The 12489-nt window shown below is 42.4% G+C and overlaps 1 protein-coding gene across 1 annotated transcript in view; it reads right to left on the bottom strand.

Annotated features, from left to right (window-relative positions):
• Nucleotides 1-12489, bottom strand: part of raly (RALY heterogeneous nuclear ribonucleoprotein) — a 105240-nt gene that overhangs the window by 35075 nt on the left and 57676 nt on the right. The window contains exon 2 of the mRNA XM_086148877.1: nt 5877-6221. Coding sequence (XP_086005003.1) covers nt 5877-6132 — 256 coding nt within the window. The 5' untranslated portion in view covers nt 6133-6221. The remainder of the gene's footprint in view (nt 1-5876; nt 6222-12489) is intronic.

Below are 12489 nucleotides of genomic sequence, written 5' to 3'. Positions count from 1 at the left end.
CTGCTGAGGAAGATGAAGGAAACACTACACCGACTCAAAGGGAGCCCTGGCTGTCCTCTTTCTCCTCCTCTGATGCTTTAACGCACAATAACAGAAAGTCTGTGAGGACGGTAGGTGACAGATGTAAACGTTCACTAAGTAGATGCAACGGCGCTTGCAGATTACGGAAGGTCCTTCAGACATGTGAGCTGAGAAGGTTCGAAGAACCCAACACTGGTTAGTAAAAATACATAGATAATAATTACATAAAGGCATTTTATAATTAGCTATGGACTGAAAGTAAAACTAGATTTTTCTGCAGAAAAATGCCGCCGGAGCCTCTTTTGTGTCTACATTCGGCATCATTCACTACATTTATTTGAACGCAATATTCCAGTTATGCCCAATTTTCTTTAAACAAAAGGGGCTTATTAAGAATTACCTGTTGAAATGACTATTATTATTAATGCTTAGTTGAAGAAGTGAAGAATGAATAATGATCTCATAAGATTTAGAGAGCTACAGAATTCCTCTTCATTGTCTTTTTCTTTTTTAAAGGATTTTAGCTGTTTATTTTTATTTTTTTCTTCTTTACAAGCGGGAGTCAAGGTTCCTCAGTTGTGCGTGTACAATGTTCTGCAAGCTGGGCTTTTCACAGCTGCACGTGGACGGACTCAAGCGCAGGCAGCACATCCTTGATTCAAGGATGCAAGGATTCAAAGGATTCAAAGTGTTGATAGTCATGTGCACAGTCAGGAAACGTGTTTCCCCCTACAATGTAATTCACACTTTGCTGTCTACATGGAAGCCAGATAGTTTGCCAGGTTCTTAGCAGAAGACAAATGGGTAAATTAGTGAGAACGGAACAAAAAATAAGAGGCATGATAAGAACAGTATAGGATGTTCAACTTGAACTCTGGATGCTCTTCAGAGAAGTCAGTGGTGATCTTCTGTGCAGAGAATCCACCAATCACTGCAGGTGTTTACAGTCTAAAGCAGTCAATTGTCACAACAGTACGACGATGCACCGGGTGAAGAAGCTCTCAACAATGCCGCCGTAGAAGTAGCTGGGGCGATATGCCAAACTTCCTCAGTTTCCTCAGGAAATACAGCCACTGTTGAGCTTAACTGCGTGATATCCTCACTGATGTGAATGCCCAGGTATTTAAAACTGCTATCCTGTCTACTTCAAGCTCACACATATATAGTGGCTGGTGAGGCCCCTCTCCTTCCTAATGTCCAGTATCATCTCCTTGATATTGCCCATGTTGAAGGTGAGGATATTGTCCTCACACCATGATATTAGACTGGCCACTTCCATCATATAGGGAAGGATTTTCTTAAAAACCACAACTTATAACATATATTTTAACCTACGTGCGCAGCCATTGTTCCACTTGCATGCCAGGTTGATGAAGTATACAGGTTGCTTGTGTAAAATATGACATATACAGCTTGCTTGTGTAAAGTCTGAACTTTCGCTCGGTACAGTTTGGTAATAATGCCACATTCTGCTGCTTTAGGGTGCAATTTCCAGTCCAAGGGAAGCAAAGGGACAGCTAAAGCCAATCACTGGGCCTATAGTTTTCTTTCACGAGCATACAGAAGGTTCTCACAAAACGATTGAAGCCCGCTTGAAGAAACGCCAGAGGCAGGAGACACAGGATATCTGTGAGAATGTCAACAACCCTGCTGAAGTAGCATGACCAGGCACTGGCCGATCACGGAGGAAGTTGACGACAAATCACCGAGTCAGTCAACACAGCGGTCCATAAATCGACAGTGAACAGTGGATGACAAAAAGTGGAGCCCCTTACAACAGACGGTCTCTCTCTTTTAGCATAGCAATGCAGTTGCCGCGAGCACAATGACGACATTGGCAGCCTCTTGCCTTTCTTTATTTCTTTGTTCATCTTCATTTTGAAGGTCATTTTGATTTCTGTCTTTAGCGTTATCCTCCTCGCTCACATCTCTCAGGATCAATGTGAAGGGTTGCACAGATGACATGCTTTTGCACTGGAGGGTAAAGTGAGTTGGACCAAGCCCAGTTCAACCTAATGACGTCACTACCCAGATAGCATTGCGACGTAAACAACAATGGTAGCATAAAGGGTACAAGTTTTTACCCAGTTTTATATAAACTAAGATATGTTGAGAGATTTTCTTATCATTTTTATGTACCTGGTACAAACATCTTTGTAACCGGGGATCCCTTTAATCAGAAAATACCCGGTTCGCCATCAAGCCAATCCAGACACATGATGGCTACATGAAATGTAGCATTCATTCACTGTCAATACGGTTTATTAGGAAGATTTGCAGATTCCTCACGGAGGATACAGCGCAGATACTCATCCAGGCTGTAGTCATCTCTCGTCTGGACTCCTGCAACTCCCTCCTTGCCGGTGCCCCAGCGGTGACCATCAGGCCTCTGGAGCTTATTCAGAAAGCGTCAGCCCACCTGGTGTTAAACCGTCCCAAATTCTCCCACACAACTCCCCTTCGTATGTCCCTACACTGGCTCCCGGTAGCCGCCAACATCAAGTTCAAGACCCCGGTGCTCGCCTACCAGACAGCGAATGGGACAGCCCCGTCTTATCTCCAGGATATGGTCGAGCCACATGTCCCTACCCGTCCCCTCCGATCTGCCACCTCTCGGCGACTGTCCAACCCGTCCCTCAGAGCCCCTGGCTGCCGATCGAACCGGTCTCGGCTCTTCTCGGTCTTGGTTCCTCAGTGGTGGAACGAACTCCCTAAAAAGGTGAGAACAGCGGGGTCGCTGCCTATCTTTCGCCGTAAGCTGAAAACATATCTCTTCACCAAACACTACCCCACTAATCGCACTTAGCCCCCAACCCCCGAGAACCAAAGCAGAAGTCTGTGATTGGAATTGAGCCAGGAGCCTACTTAAAATCCTACATCCCACAAATCGGGAGTATATCACAAGTCTTACTTATGAATGAACCAAACCATTAAGTATAGATCAGGATGGATGTGAAAGGGTTGCTAAAAATAGTGTGGTGAAATACTATCAGTACAACAGCAATATAAAACGCTGCTACTGCCAAATCTGTGAATACTCCTGCGCCTCTGTAATAGTAAATTGACTGTCTTTATATTCCTCCTTTGTCTTCTCCTGTTTTGGATGCAAACATTAGCTGAAGTTATGAAATGTGTTTTCCCGAAAGCCCCTTTTGTCTCACCTCCATTCACCTCCATTTTCCTCAACCCTTTCTCATACTTAGTGTATGTGTGGTTGAGTGTGTGTGTGTGTGTGTGTGTGTGTGTGTGTGTGCGTGTGTGCGTGCACGTGTGCGCGCACGTTTCTGTGTGCTTTCAGCTAGTGTCAGATAACATGTTCAATTTGCCTGCTGTTTTGCCTGAGTATTTCCTCATTAGTCAACTCGCTGAGCCTTGTAACTTCACCGGTGTGTTTATTTGTTTGTTCTTTTAGTTTCTCCATTAAACACCAGCTCATTACCTGCCAGATGCTTTTTCTCCTGCATCCACAAACCTGACACCTCTACAGGCAGGGCTAGAAGGTGGCGGTTCATCAAATTAAAATCTCTCTGACAGTCTTGTTTTTTTTCTTCATCATGCATTATCACCTTGGGTGTTCTGTTGGTTCTGTGGGCTCGCTGAGCCATCTACAGGCCGCAGGCAAAAGTACACAGAGGGATTTGAGTATAACTTACCCTGGAGTTAGTACAGTGAAACTACTCGAGCGATGAGCTGATGCTAACTAAGCAGGAAGAGGTCATAGCAAATATTTTTCTCTTGCCATTCCACAGAAATGAAAGATTTGAACCCCCCGCTTTCAGAAAAACCCTTTGAAAAGAAAAGCAGTACTAAATAGATGCACTGATAATATAAAAAAGAAAGATGAGTAAAGAAACAATACAAACAACACCAAATTTCTGGGGGCAATATTTTTTGGTTTGTTTTTAAATGTAACTGCATGTTTTGCATGTGTGTCATTCAATTATTCATTCATTTATTCATTCACTATCTTATTTGTATCCTGCATACAGGGTCACTGGGATGTAAGTGGGCAAGAGGTAGCCTTCACCCTTGACTGGTCAGCAGCAACAATTCACCCTCTCATTCCCACATCTGGGCAATTTTGGGTCTCCCCAAAACTGACTGCATCTTTTTAGATAGTTGGAGGAAACCACAGAACCCAGAGTAAATCCACACATACATGGGGGAACAGACTGTGGGAATCGAACCATGGTCTTTCTTTCTGTGAGGGAGAAGCGCTGATCAGTACCGCCCTTCGATGTAACGTATATTCTGCACTATAAGGCGCACCTAAAAGCCTTTCATTTTCTCAAAAACTGACAGTTCGCCTTATAATTTGATGCACCTCATATATTGATCAATATTGGTTAATTACGGCTAACGTAGTCAGGGGGAGTCGCCGAAGTAGCAGCAGTAAAAACGGTTAAGGGAAATTCCAGTCCCACACCGCTTGTGTGTGTATAAAGACCCCAAAATGGCACCTTTCAAAAGACACGCTTACGGCACAGAATTCAAACTCAAGGTTATCAGTCATGCAGTAGAACATGGGAACAGAGCGGCAGCGAGAGAATTAAACATTAATGAATCAATGGTACGAAAGTGGAGGAAGCAGCAAGATGACCTGAGCGAGTAAAGAAGACTAAACAGAGTTTCCGAGGAAACAAATCGAGATTGCCACAGTTGGATGACAAACTCGAACAGTGGGTTATTGAGCAGAGAGCAGCAAGTAGAGGCGTCTCTACAGTCACAATTGGAATGAAGGCAACAGCGCTAGCTAGCGACATGAACATCAATGAATTTCGAGGAGGTTCTTCTTGTGGCTTTCATTTTATGAAAAGCTTTGAACTGTGACAAATAGAGCTGGAAAAACATTGCTTTCAACGAAGGCGGCGTAAATAAGAAGCTACTGGTAAGCAAGAGCTACCGGTACATACGGTATTGCAAATGCACTAACTTGTTTTGGGAGTTTCAAAAAGTTGGTTTGTATTCTATTAATGAAGTTTGACTGACTGACTTATCTGACTGTTTTCTTGAGATTCCCTTTAGCGCAGCTTCATCTAGTGGATGCATAATGTAACCCCACTGCAGTAGCTTCTATTCTATGTGCCTTATAATGCGGTGCGCTCTTTACATGAAAGCAGTTTTAAAACAGGCCATTCATTGAAGGTGCGCCTTATAATCCGATGCGCCTCATAGTGCGGAAAAATACGGTATGTTTAAATCAGTGGTTCTTAACCTGGGTTCGATCGAACCCCAGGGGTTCGGTGAGTCAGTCTCAGGGGTTCGGCGGAGGTCAAGACACACATTGGTGATGACATCACTGGCTGCAGGTGATCACGCAACATAGCTTGGCCTATCCGTGCTGCAGGGATTTTGGCACGCTCAGTTGTAGTAACTTGTGACTGTCGTGATGGTACGTCATGTGATTTCTTTCTTAATATTTTAATCCCTTCATACTAATTATGTCGGGCAAAAAAAGAAAGCGGTCGGAAGAATACGTACAATACGGATTCACATGTATGACGGAACGCGATTGGAATCGGTGTCCTAACTGCATGATTAGCAAAGACAAGATGAGCAATTCTAGTCCAGCACCGGCAAAACTAAGGGAAGGCTTCCTTCAGCTGCATGGAGATGGGAACTACAAGAACATAGCGCTTGCTGAATTCAAGGTGAAGGGAGCCAGATTCGATGAAAAGGCTACTCTGCCTGTTCTTTATACCCATCAACGAAACGATCCTCGATCCAATAAAGAAGGGTTCGGTGAATGCGCATGTAAAACAGGTGGGGTTCAATACCTCCAACAAGGTTAAGAACCACTGGTTTAAATGTATGCAAATGGACTCTCGAACTGTGAGGATGTGAATTTGCCTCACCCAGTGTCTGTCCTGCCAGCAGCCTCCCATTCTCTCCGATCACAGCGCCCCGGGCGTGTCGTTCACTGGCGTACTGGACGAAGGCATAGCCCTTATGCACGGAGCAGCCGAGAACCCAGCCATACTTGGAGAAGATGCTCTCAATGTCCGACTTTTTCACCACCGCCGTGTTCAGGTTGCCGATAAACACCCGGGAGTTGATGGACTTTGGGTCTGTCTTGTTGGTCACGTTGCTGGTCTGGACCTTCAGTGACATGCTGGAGAGAAGGTGGGCCGAGACAGATGAAGAATGGATGGGTAGAGAGAGAGAAAGAGGGATAGAAAGAGAGAGAGAAAGACAGGGATCTGGAGAAGAGACAGACAGCAGATAAGCGGTGTTAGTCTGAGAGTGAGTCCTTTGCAGCTGCCGTCCCTCAACTGTCTTTCTCTGACCAAACAGAAAACACAATGTCTTCATCTGGGCTCCAATCACCAAAATTAGCCACCAGTTCCTATAAAATAACTAAATACCACTTTAACTGACTTCAGCTTCAGGATGTAAAAAGGATACTTTCAGAGTTTTTCATCCTTATTTCTACTTGCCTGAATACACACACAAGGAAACATTATAGTACAGGAATATATGCTTACCACCACAACCACATTTGAATAAATGTGTTCCCGTTTTTATAAAGGGAGCTCCTTGAATAAATGGCTGAAAAGGTTGTCATATGTTTTTTGTATTTTTTCTGATCATGTGGATGACATCGCCATTCACTTACATAGTTTTACAGGAAGCTATGAAACACCTGGAGTGTTTTCTGGACCAAAAATAAATCATAACAAATCAAAAAACAGAAACTTCAGACATTCTCCTAGTTTACATTTTGGTAAATGCAGTTCCCTCATACAAGCAGACACATTAGCCTCAATAAGCCATGCACGCTGTATTTACAAGACTTAAAAATATCAAAGTGCATTATAACAAATAAGAAAAATTCAAGTCTGGTTGATGTAAACGCCAATGAATATTTGCTAGAATTGCGTGAAACCCTGACCCTGCAGAGTGAAGATCATAGATTCAATTAGTTGCTCTGAACTGAAAATAGTTGATAGTCACTAATAATCAACTCCACACTATCCATTTTTGATTTGTTTCTTGTAATCAGTACTGTTCACTTAAACAAAAAGAAATACAGGACCAAATGTTAAACAATTACATGAGTAGGGGCAGAGATTCTGATCAGAGGATTTCAAGACACTCCTTTCACTGTCATTTATGAGAATGACCTTCACCAGTCCCCCTGGAGCCATTCAGCCTCATTCTAACTCATTTATGTCTTTTTTAATTGAAAAAGAAACGACGGCACATTGGGCAAGTGCTAAATGCGCAGGTTGATGGAAGGTTGATGGTAGCAGTTTGATGGAAGCGAACACTGATTTCCCGACAGAACAGAACAACAAAATAAAAAATAAAAAATCTGATCAAACCCATTGATCAGTTTTAGCAATATTATTCTATTATTCTCATTTGAAAAAAAAAAATCCCTGCGGCATTTATCAGGGAAATTAGAAGTACAAATGTACTCATTTGCTAAAATGTCTAGATTCACTGTTTAGAAGAAAAAAGCTCACAAAAGCAGAGTTGGGGAAAAAATAAATCTTGTTGCACTTATTCACAGATGGAGAGCAAAAGCATACAACTTTGTCCTTTCTGCCTGACCTTCTTGATGACAGAGCCATCTTAAACCTTAGTAAAGCTCAAATGAATCAAATTGAGCATGGTCCCAAAGAGGTGTACCTGTGTGTGTGTGTGTGTGTGTGTGTGTGTGTGTGTTTGAGAAAGAAACGCCAATTAGCAACATTATCTCTATTTTATAGGTCATCTGTCTTAACAAGACTTCGAGGTGGGACGGCGCTCTAACGGATGAAACACTCCGACTCGGAATCTGCAGAATTCTGGAATTTACTTGTTAGCGGGGGATCGATGAGTTGACGTGAACAAAATGACCTTGCTCATACCGATCCACCCATGTTTCTGCATGTCACCACTCAGTTTGCGATTTGTTGCATGTATCCTGTTGCCTGTTAACACTGATTTTTAAAAGAGCCTCACCCCGATATTTGTAATGACAATCTTTTGACTCTTACATGGATCAATTAACCTTAAGGCTTGGATCAGGGCTGGGAAAGGAGATAACCAATCTGATGTTAAAATATGAGTAAACAAACTGAAGCAATGGGGCAATTAATATGCTGAATTGTCATATTTTAAATTAAAGCACATTCATTGCCAGCGACTATCTGATCTTTCTGCTTAAATCGAACGCGGTGCTCGATCTCCGATTCATATCAACGTTATTTCCTTATACAGGCGAGGCCAGCAGAGCCTCTGCTTTATTTTCCCATTACACTTTCATGACAACTGGAGGTATTTATAAATACATTACAATATAAATAAATAAGAAACATAATAAAGAAACATATATGTAGAAATGTTTTTGTATAATACTAAAAGCCTTGTAAAGACTTGACATTATCCCCGGCCAGCTGGCCCTGTAAACATTAGGATAATTGATGGAGACAAATGGCACTAAGTTGAGTTTTAAGCCTTAAAGAAAAAGAGCAACTGGGAAGGTGCAAACCCGGCAGAGGCAGGAACGGAGAGAATCATTCTGTGCTAACACGCATGGAGCAGGGGGGGGGGGGGCTTTGGGACAGGACTGATTTTCGCAGTGTCTGCTTACAGGTCGAGGCGATGATGGGGCGATACTAGGACTCGCCGTGGGCTTCCTGTCAATATTCTTCCAGACAGTAATGCTGAGGTTTTACCACCGAGGCGCTAATATATTCACACAGAGTGCTGACCTGAGCTTCTGAGGTTTGCATTGAAAAAAGTCTTCCCCTTGAGGAAAGACCTGGCCCGAGGCAGATGATGGAAACCATGAAAACCGGCATTTTACAAACGGCAAATGTACCAAATGCGATTTTAAATATGAAAAGGAAAGACCACATAATGGAATATTAAGGCTACAAAGAGAATTTATTTCTACATCAAAGTTTCAGGAGGATAAATTTTTAATGTAACATATACGGGGGAAACATTTTTGCCATAGGTACCTTACAGTGTGAATGGAATAATGTCAAACTATTAAACTAAAAAGTCAACCGATAGAACATTACTGTAAAAATATGTTTTATGTTTCAAATACAGTTTTAATATTAGAGCTGTTTTTCATTCAATCATGGTCCTCAGGACCCAACCAGATCCTGAACCCGAAAGCACTGGAGGCCCGATGACTCCGTGTCAACTGAGGGAAGACCCAACAATCCTCAGGTTGTGTGTGTGTGTGTGTGTGTGTGTGTGTGTGTGTGTGTGAGAGAGAGAGAGAAAGAAAGGGGGACAGCGTGCAGGCTTCAATGTGTTTGCTGAAGATAACGAGACAACGAGTAGCCCATTTCCCTCCCAGAGAAAATTAGAAAGAGAGAGACTAATTTGGAGCTGCATGCAGGCTAATATGTTTGCTGTTATTATCATGGCGTTTGGGTTTATAGGTGAATATTTGACCTTCAAGGAGAGCGTGGTAATTATGAAACTCCTCTCCCACCCACTCCCGACACTATATCACCCTCACTGGGGTTTGTTCTGTCAACCTTTAAACAAGCGGCATACAGTGGAAAAGAGTCGCTGTAATCTATGATATTTGAAAACACGATCCTCAAGTTCGTGTGCGTGCGTGTGTGTGGACGATTTTCCTGAAAATAAACAAACAGTACATTTTTGTTCAAAAATATTGTTGGATCAAAAAAAAAAAAAAAATCACTCATTAGTTTCCATTGTGTCTCAAAGTCTTGTGTGATTTGTTAACAATGACCGGACCACCACTTAGTGACCTTCCTTGCGGAAGTCCCCCATCGTCTTCGGTATTAATGGAAAGATTCACTTCAGCAACAATGTTCCTTTCATTTCATCCCATTTTGTTGTTATTTTCATGCGGCTGAGCGGGTGCCACAAAAAGCCTTTCATCATAGAATCACCGCCAAAACACTTTGAACATCAGCGCGCTGATGTGAGTAATCACGCAAAAGCTGCTTGGTTTCTAACCTCCGAACCCAGCTTTAAAAGAATAGCCATCTCCCGGGAATGTTCATGATATCCACATTGTGGAATTGCATGTGTGGCGTCCAACCTTTGACCCCAGAACAGTGTTTCCACACCACACTTACAAAGTGGAGGAGGCTGCTGAAGAGCCTCAACCTGTGAAATGAGCCATTTAAATGTTCCCATTTTATTAATTTAGTCTTATCTCCATTCATCTATATGAAGGTTAGTTTTCATTTGTGGAAGAAAGCTCGAATGAAGCAATAACATGGAGGAATTTACATGGAAACTACTTAAGACACTGAGTTTAAATCTATTGTTAAAATAATAATATTTAATAATAATGATAATAAAAAAAACATCAATATTTACCTTGCACTTATTTTTGTCCAAGTGAAATACAGTCATATTTAGAGCTCAGGTTAACACTTCGTACTTCATTCTATATAGTATTTGTGATGATTATTTCAGGTCAGTTAATTTCAGTTTGATTTGTTTCGACTGTGTTAACGCAATGTTGTGCAAGTATTCCCACCGTGGTGAGCAGGTAGAATATCTGAAGTAAGACAAGAAAAGAGAAAAATGATCAGATACACTCATGTCTGTTTCATGCCTCATTTGTACATGGAAACAAATCCAATGTAAAACAAACATCAGACAATATCTCACTCCTCGGTACAAACAATTTCCTTCAACAAATCCCCATCTTAATAACTCCCCGTGCTGCCGCCGCCACCAAAGACAGTTCAGGCACGTTGGAAGTAAATATATACTTGAGACCGAGGTAGCTTATATATTTCAATTGCGTCTGTTTCAGTCGAAAATTGTTTCCAATTCAATAGGCTTGGTTACTTTTCATTTCTAGCTTTGTGGAAAAAGATGATGTCTTCTCATTTTCATGCACACAAGCTTTAAGAAAGCGCAGATATGGATATCAGAGACGATCTATAGCATAAGCCGATAAAAGCCGACGTTGGAAATCAATCGAATGTAGGAACCTAATCAGACTAGAGTCTCAGCACCTCCGGAGTAAACGAAACCTCATTCTTTTGGTTTCATTTTCTGTTCCTGTATAATATCGGCACCGACATCACAACCTCTCCCTTCCGCTGCTGGTGCATGTGGACTACCAATACAGCCTCCAAACGGTCAACTGGTTCTGAGGTTCAGAGAACAACTGGATTTTCATCGGAGACACCTGGACACCTCCGGGCCCGTGGTTTACACTTGGCTTCCTCCTCGTCAGTTTGAACCTTCACCACCGCCTCTACAGGTTGCCTATAAATCACTGCCACCCGGGCCAACAGGCAGTAATAGAGACAGATTGTCTCTCTTAGTCTGCATTAATGAACTGTTGTTCTTGGAATCGGGACAGAGAACCGGCAGATCGATACCACAGTGCTTTCTCCTCCCCGGCCCCTCAATGCTGCTCCCCTATTAGCCCGGGTCGGTCGTTAATGAAGGGGCAATTTACCGAATCAGAAATTAATTGCATGCTGATTTTATAGATCCTTAAGAATGGACTCTTCTTCCTTTATTTTAGCGATGACCAGACGGAAGTTGGCGCTGGAGTGGAATTTCTTTGGACCAGGATCAGATACAAAGGAGACCCAGTGATTAGCAATGAATGGATGGATGAATGGCAACAGGTGCAGATATTACATTGAGTTGTCTATAATTCAGCTCCTTTCGACAGTTACAAGGATTTGAATTTCGCTCCAGGAGAACCTTTTAGTTTGTAAGGGACCACGGGAGGGATCGGTGTGATAGAAGCATCTACAACATGGATCTTAACCACCACAATCCAAAAAAGCGAAAGAAGAAAAAGAAGAGGATGACAGAGAGATTGAAGTTACCACACCAATTGTGTTGCGTGTGGTGATAATAACCATAATTATCAAATAGGACTAAGTGCTTTTATTTTCTCCTTGCACTGCTTCCCTGTGCAAAAAAACCCTGCCGTTAACTCACTTATTTTGGCCTGAATGTTCTGAATCTGTGACAGAGAAACCTCTCTTAAGCGTGGCAAGCCAGAAGGGCTTGGATTTCTTTATGGGTCCATTTCTTGTTTGTTGCACGAAATTGCCTGACCAGTGACATCAATAGATTTCGAAAATGGCGCACCGCAAAAAGTATCTGGCAATGGGCGTGGCTTACGAGTTCCACCAATCAACAAGCGCCTATGACTTCCTATGGAACCACAAAAAGACCATCCCTCAAAGTAGGAGCTAAAATGGTTCTTGGTGCTTGGGCCCAGGGTTCCTGGTTCCTGTGCTATTCCAACGTTATACTCCCTGAAAAGTTTCTCGGAACTGGAAAAAGTTCCTACAGTGCGAAATGAGCTAAAGACCCGTTGTCCTCACATTGGGACACCACTATTGGCCGACTGAAATTACACCAATGAAATGGGGGAAAAAAATTGAATCACTCTGCAGGGTACACAACTAAAGGAAGAAGAAAATAGTTAATTATTAGTATTATTACTTTTTTTCTCGGTTGGATATGAATGTAAATTTGAAAAAAGTTGCAATG

This window comes from Fistularia commersonii, chromosome 7 (genome assembly GCF_037954325.1).
Source record: "Fistularia commersonii isolate RoL2024-O1a breed Wild chromosome 7, RoL_Fcom_v1.0, whole genome shotgun sequence".
NCBI lineage: Eukaryota > Metazoa > Chordata > Actinopteri > Syngnathiformes > Fistulariidae > Fistularia > Fistularia commersonii.
The sequence above is the reverse complement of the archived record's forward strand: the minus strand, read 5'-3'. Positions and strand labels throughout refer to the sequence as shown.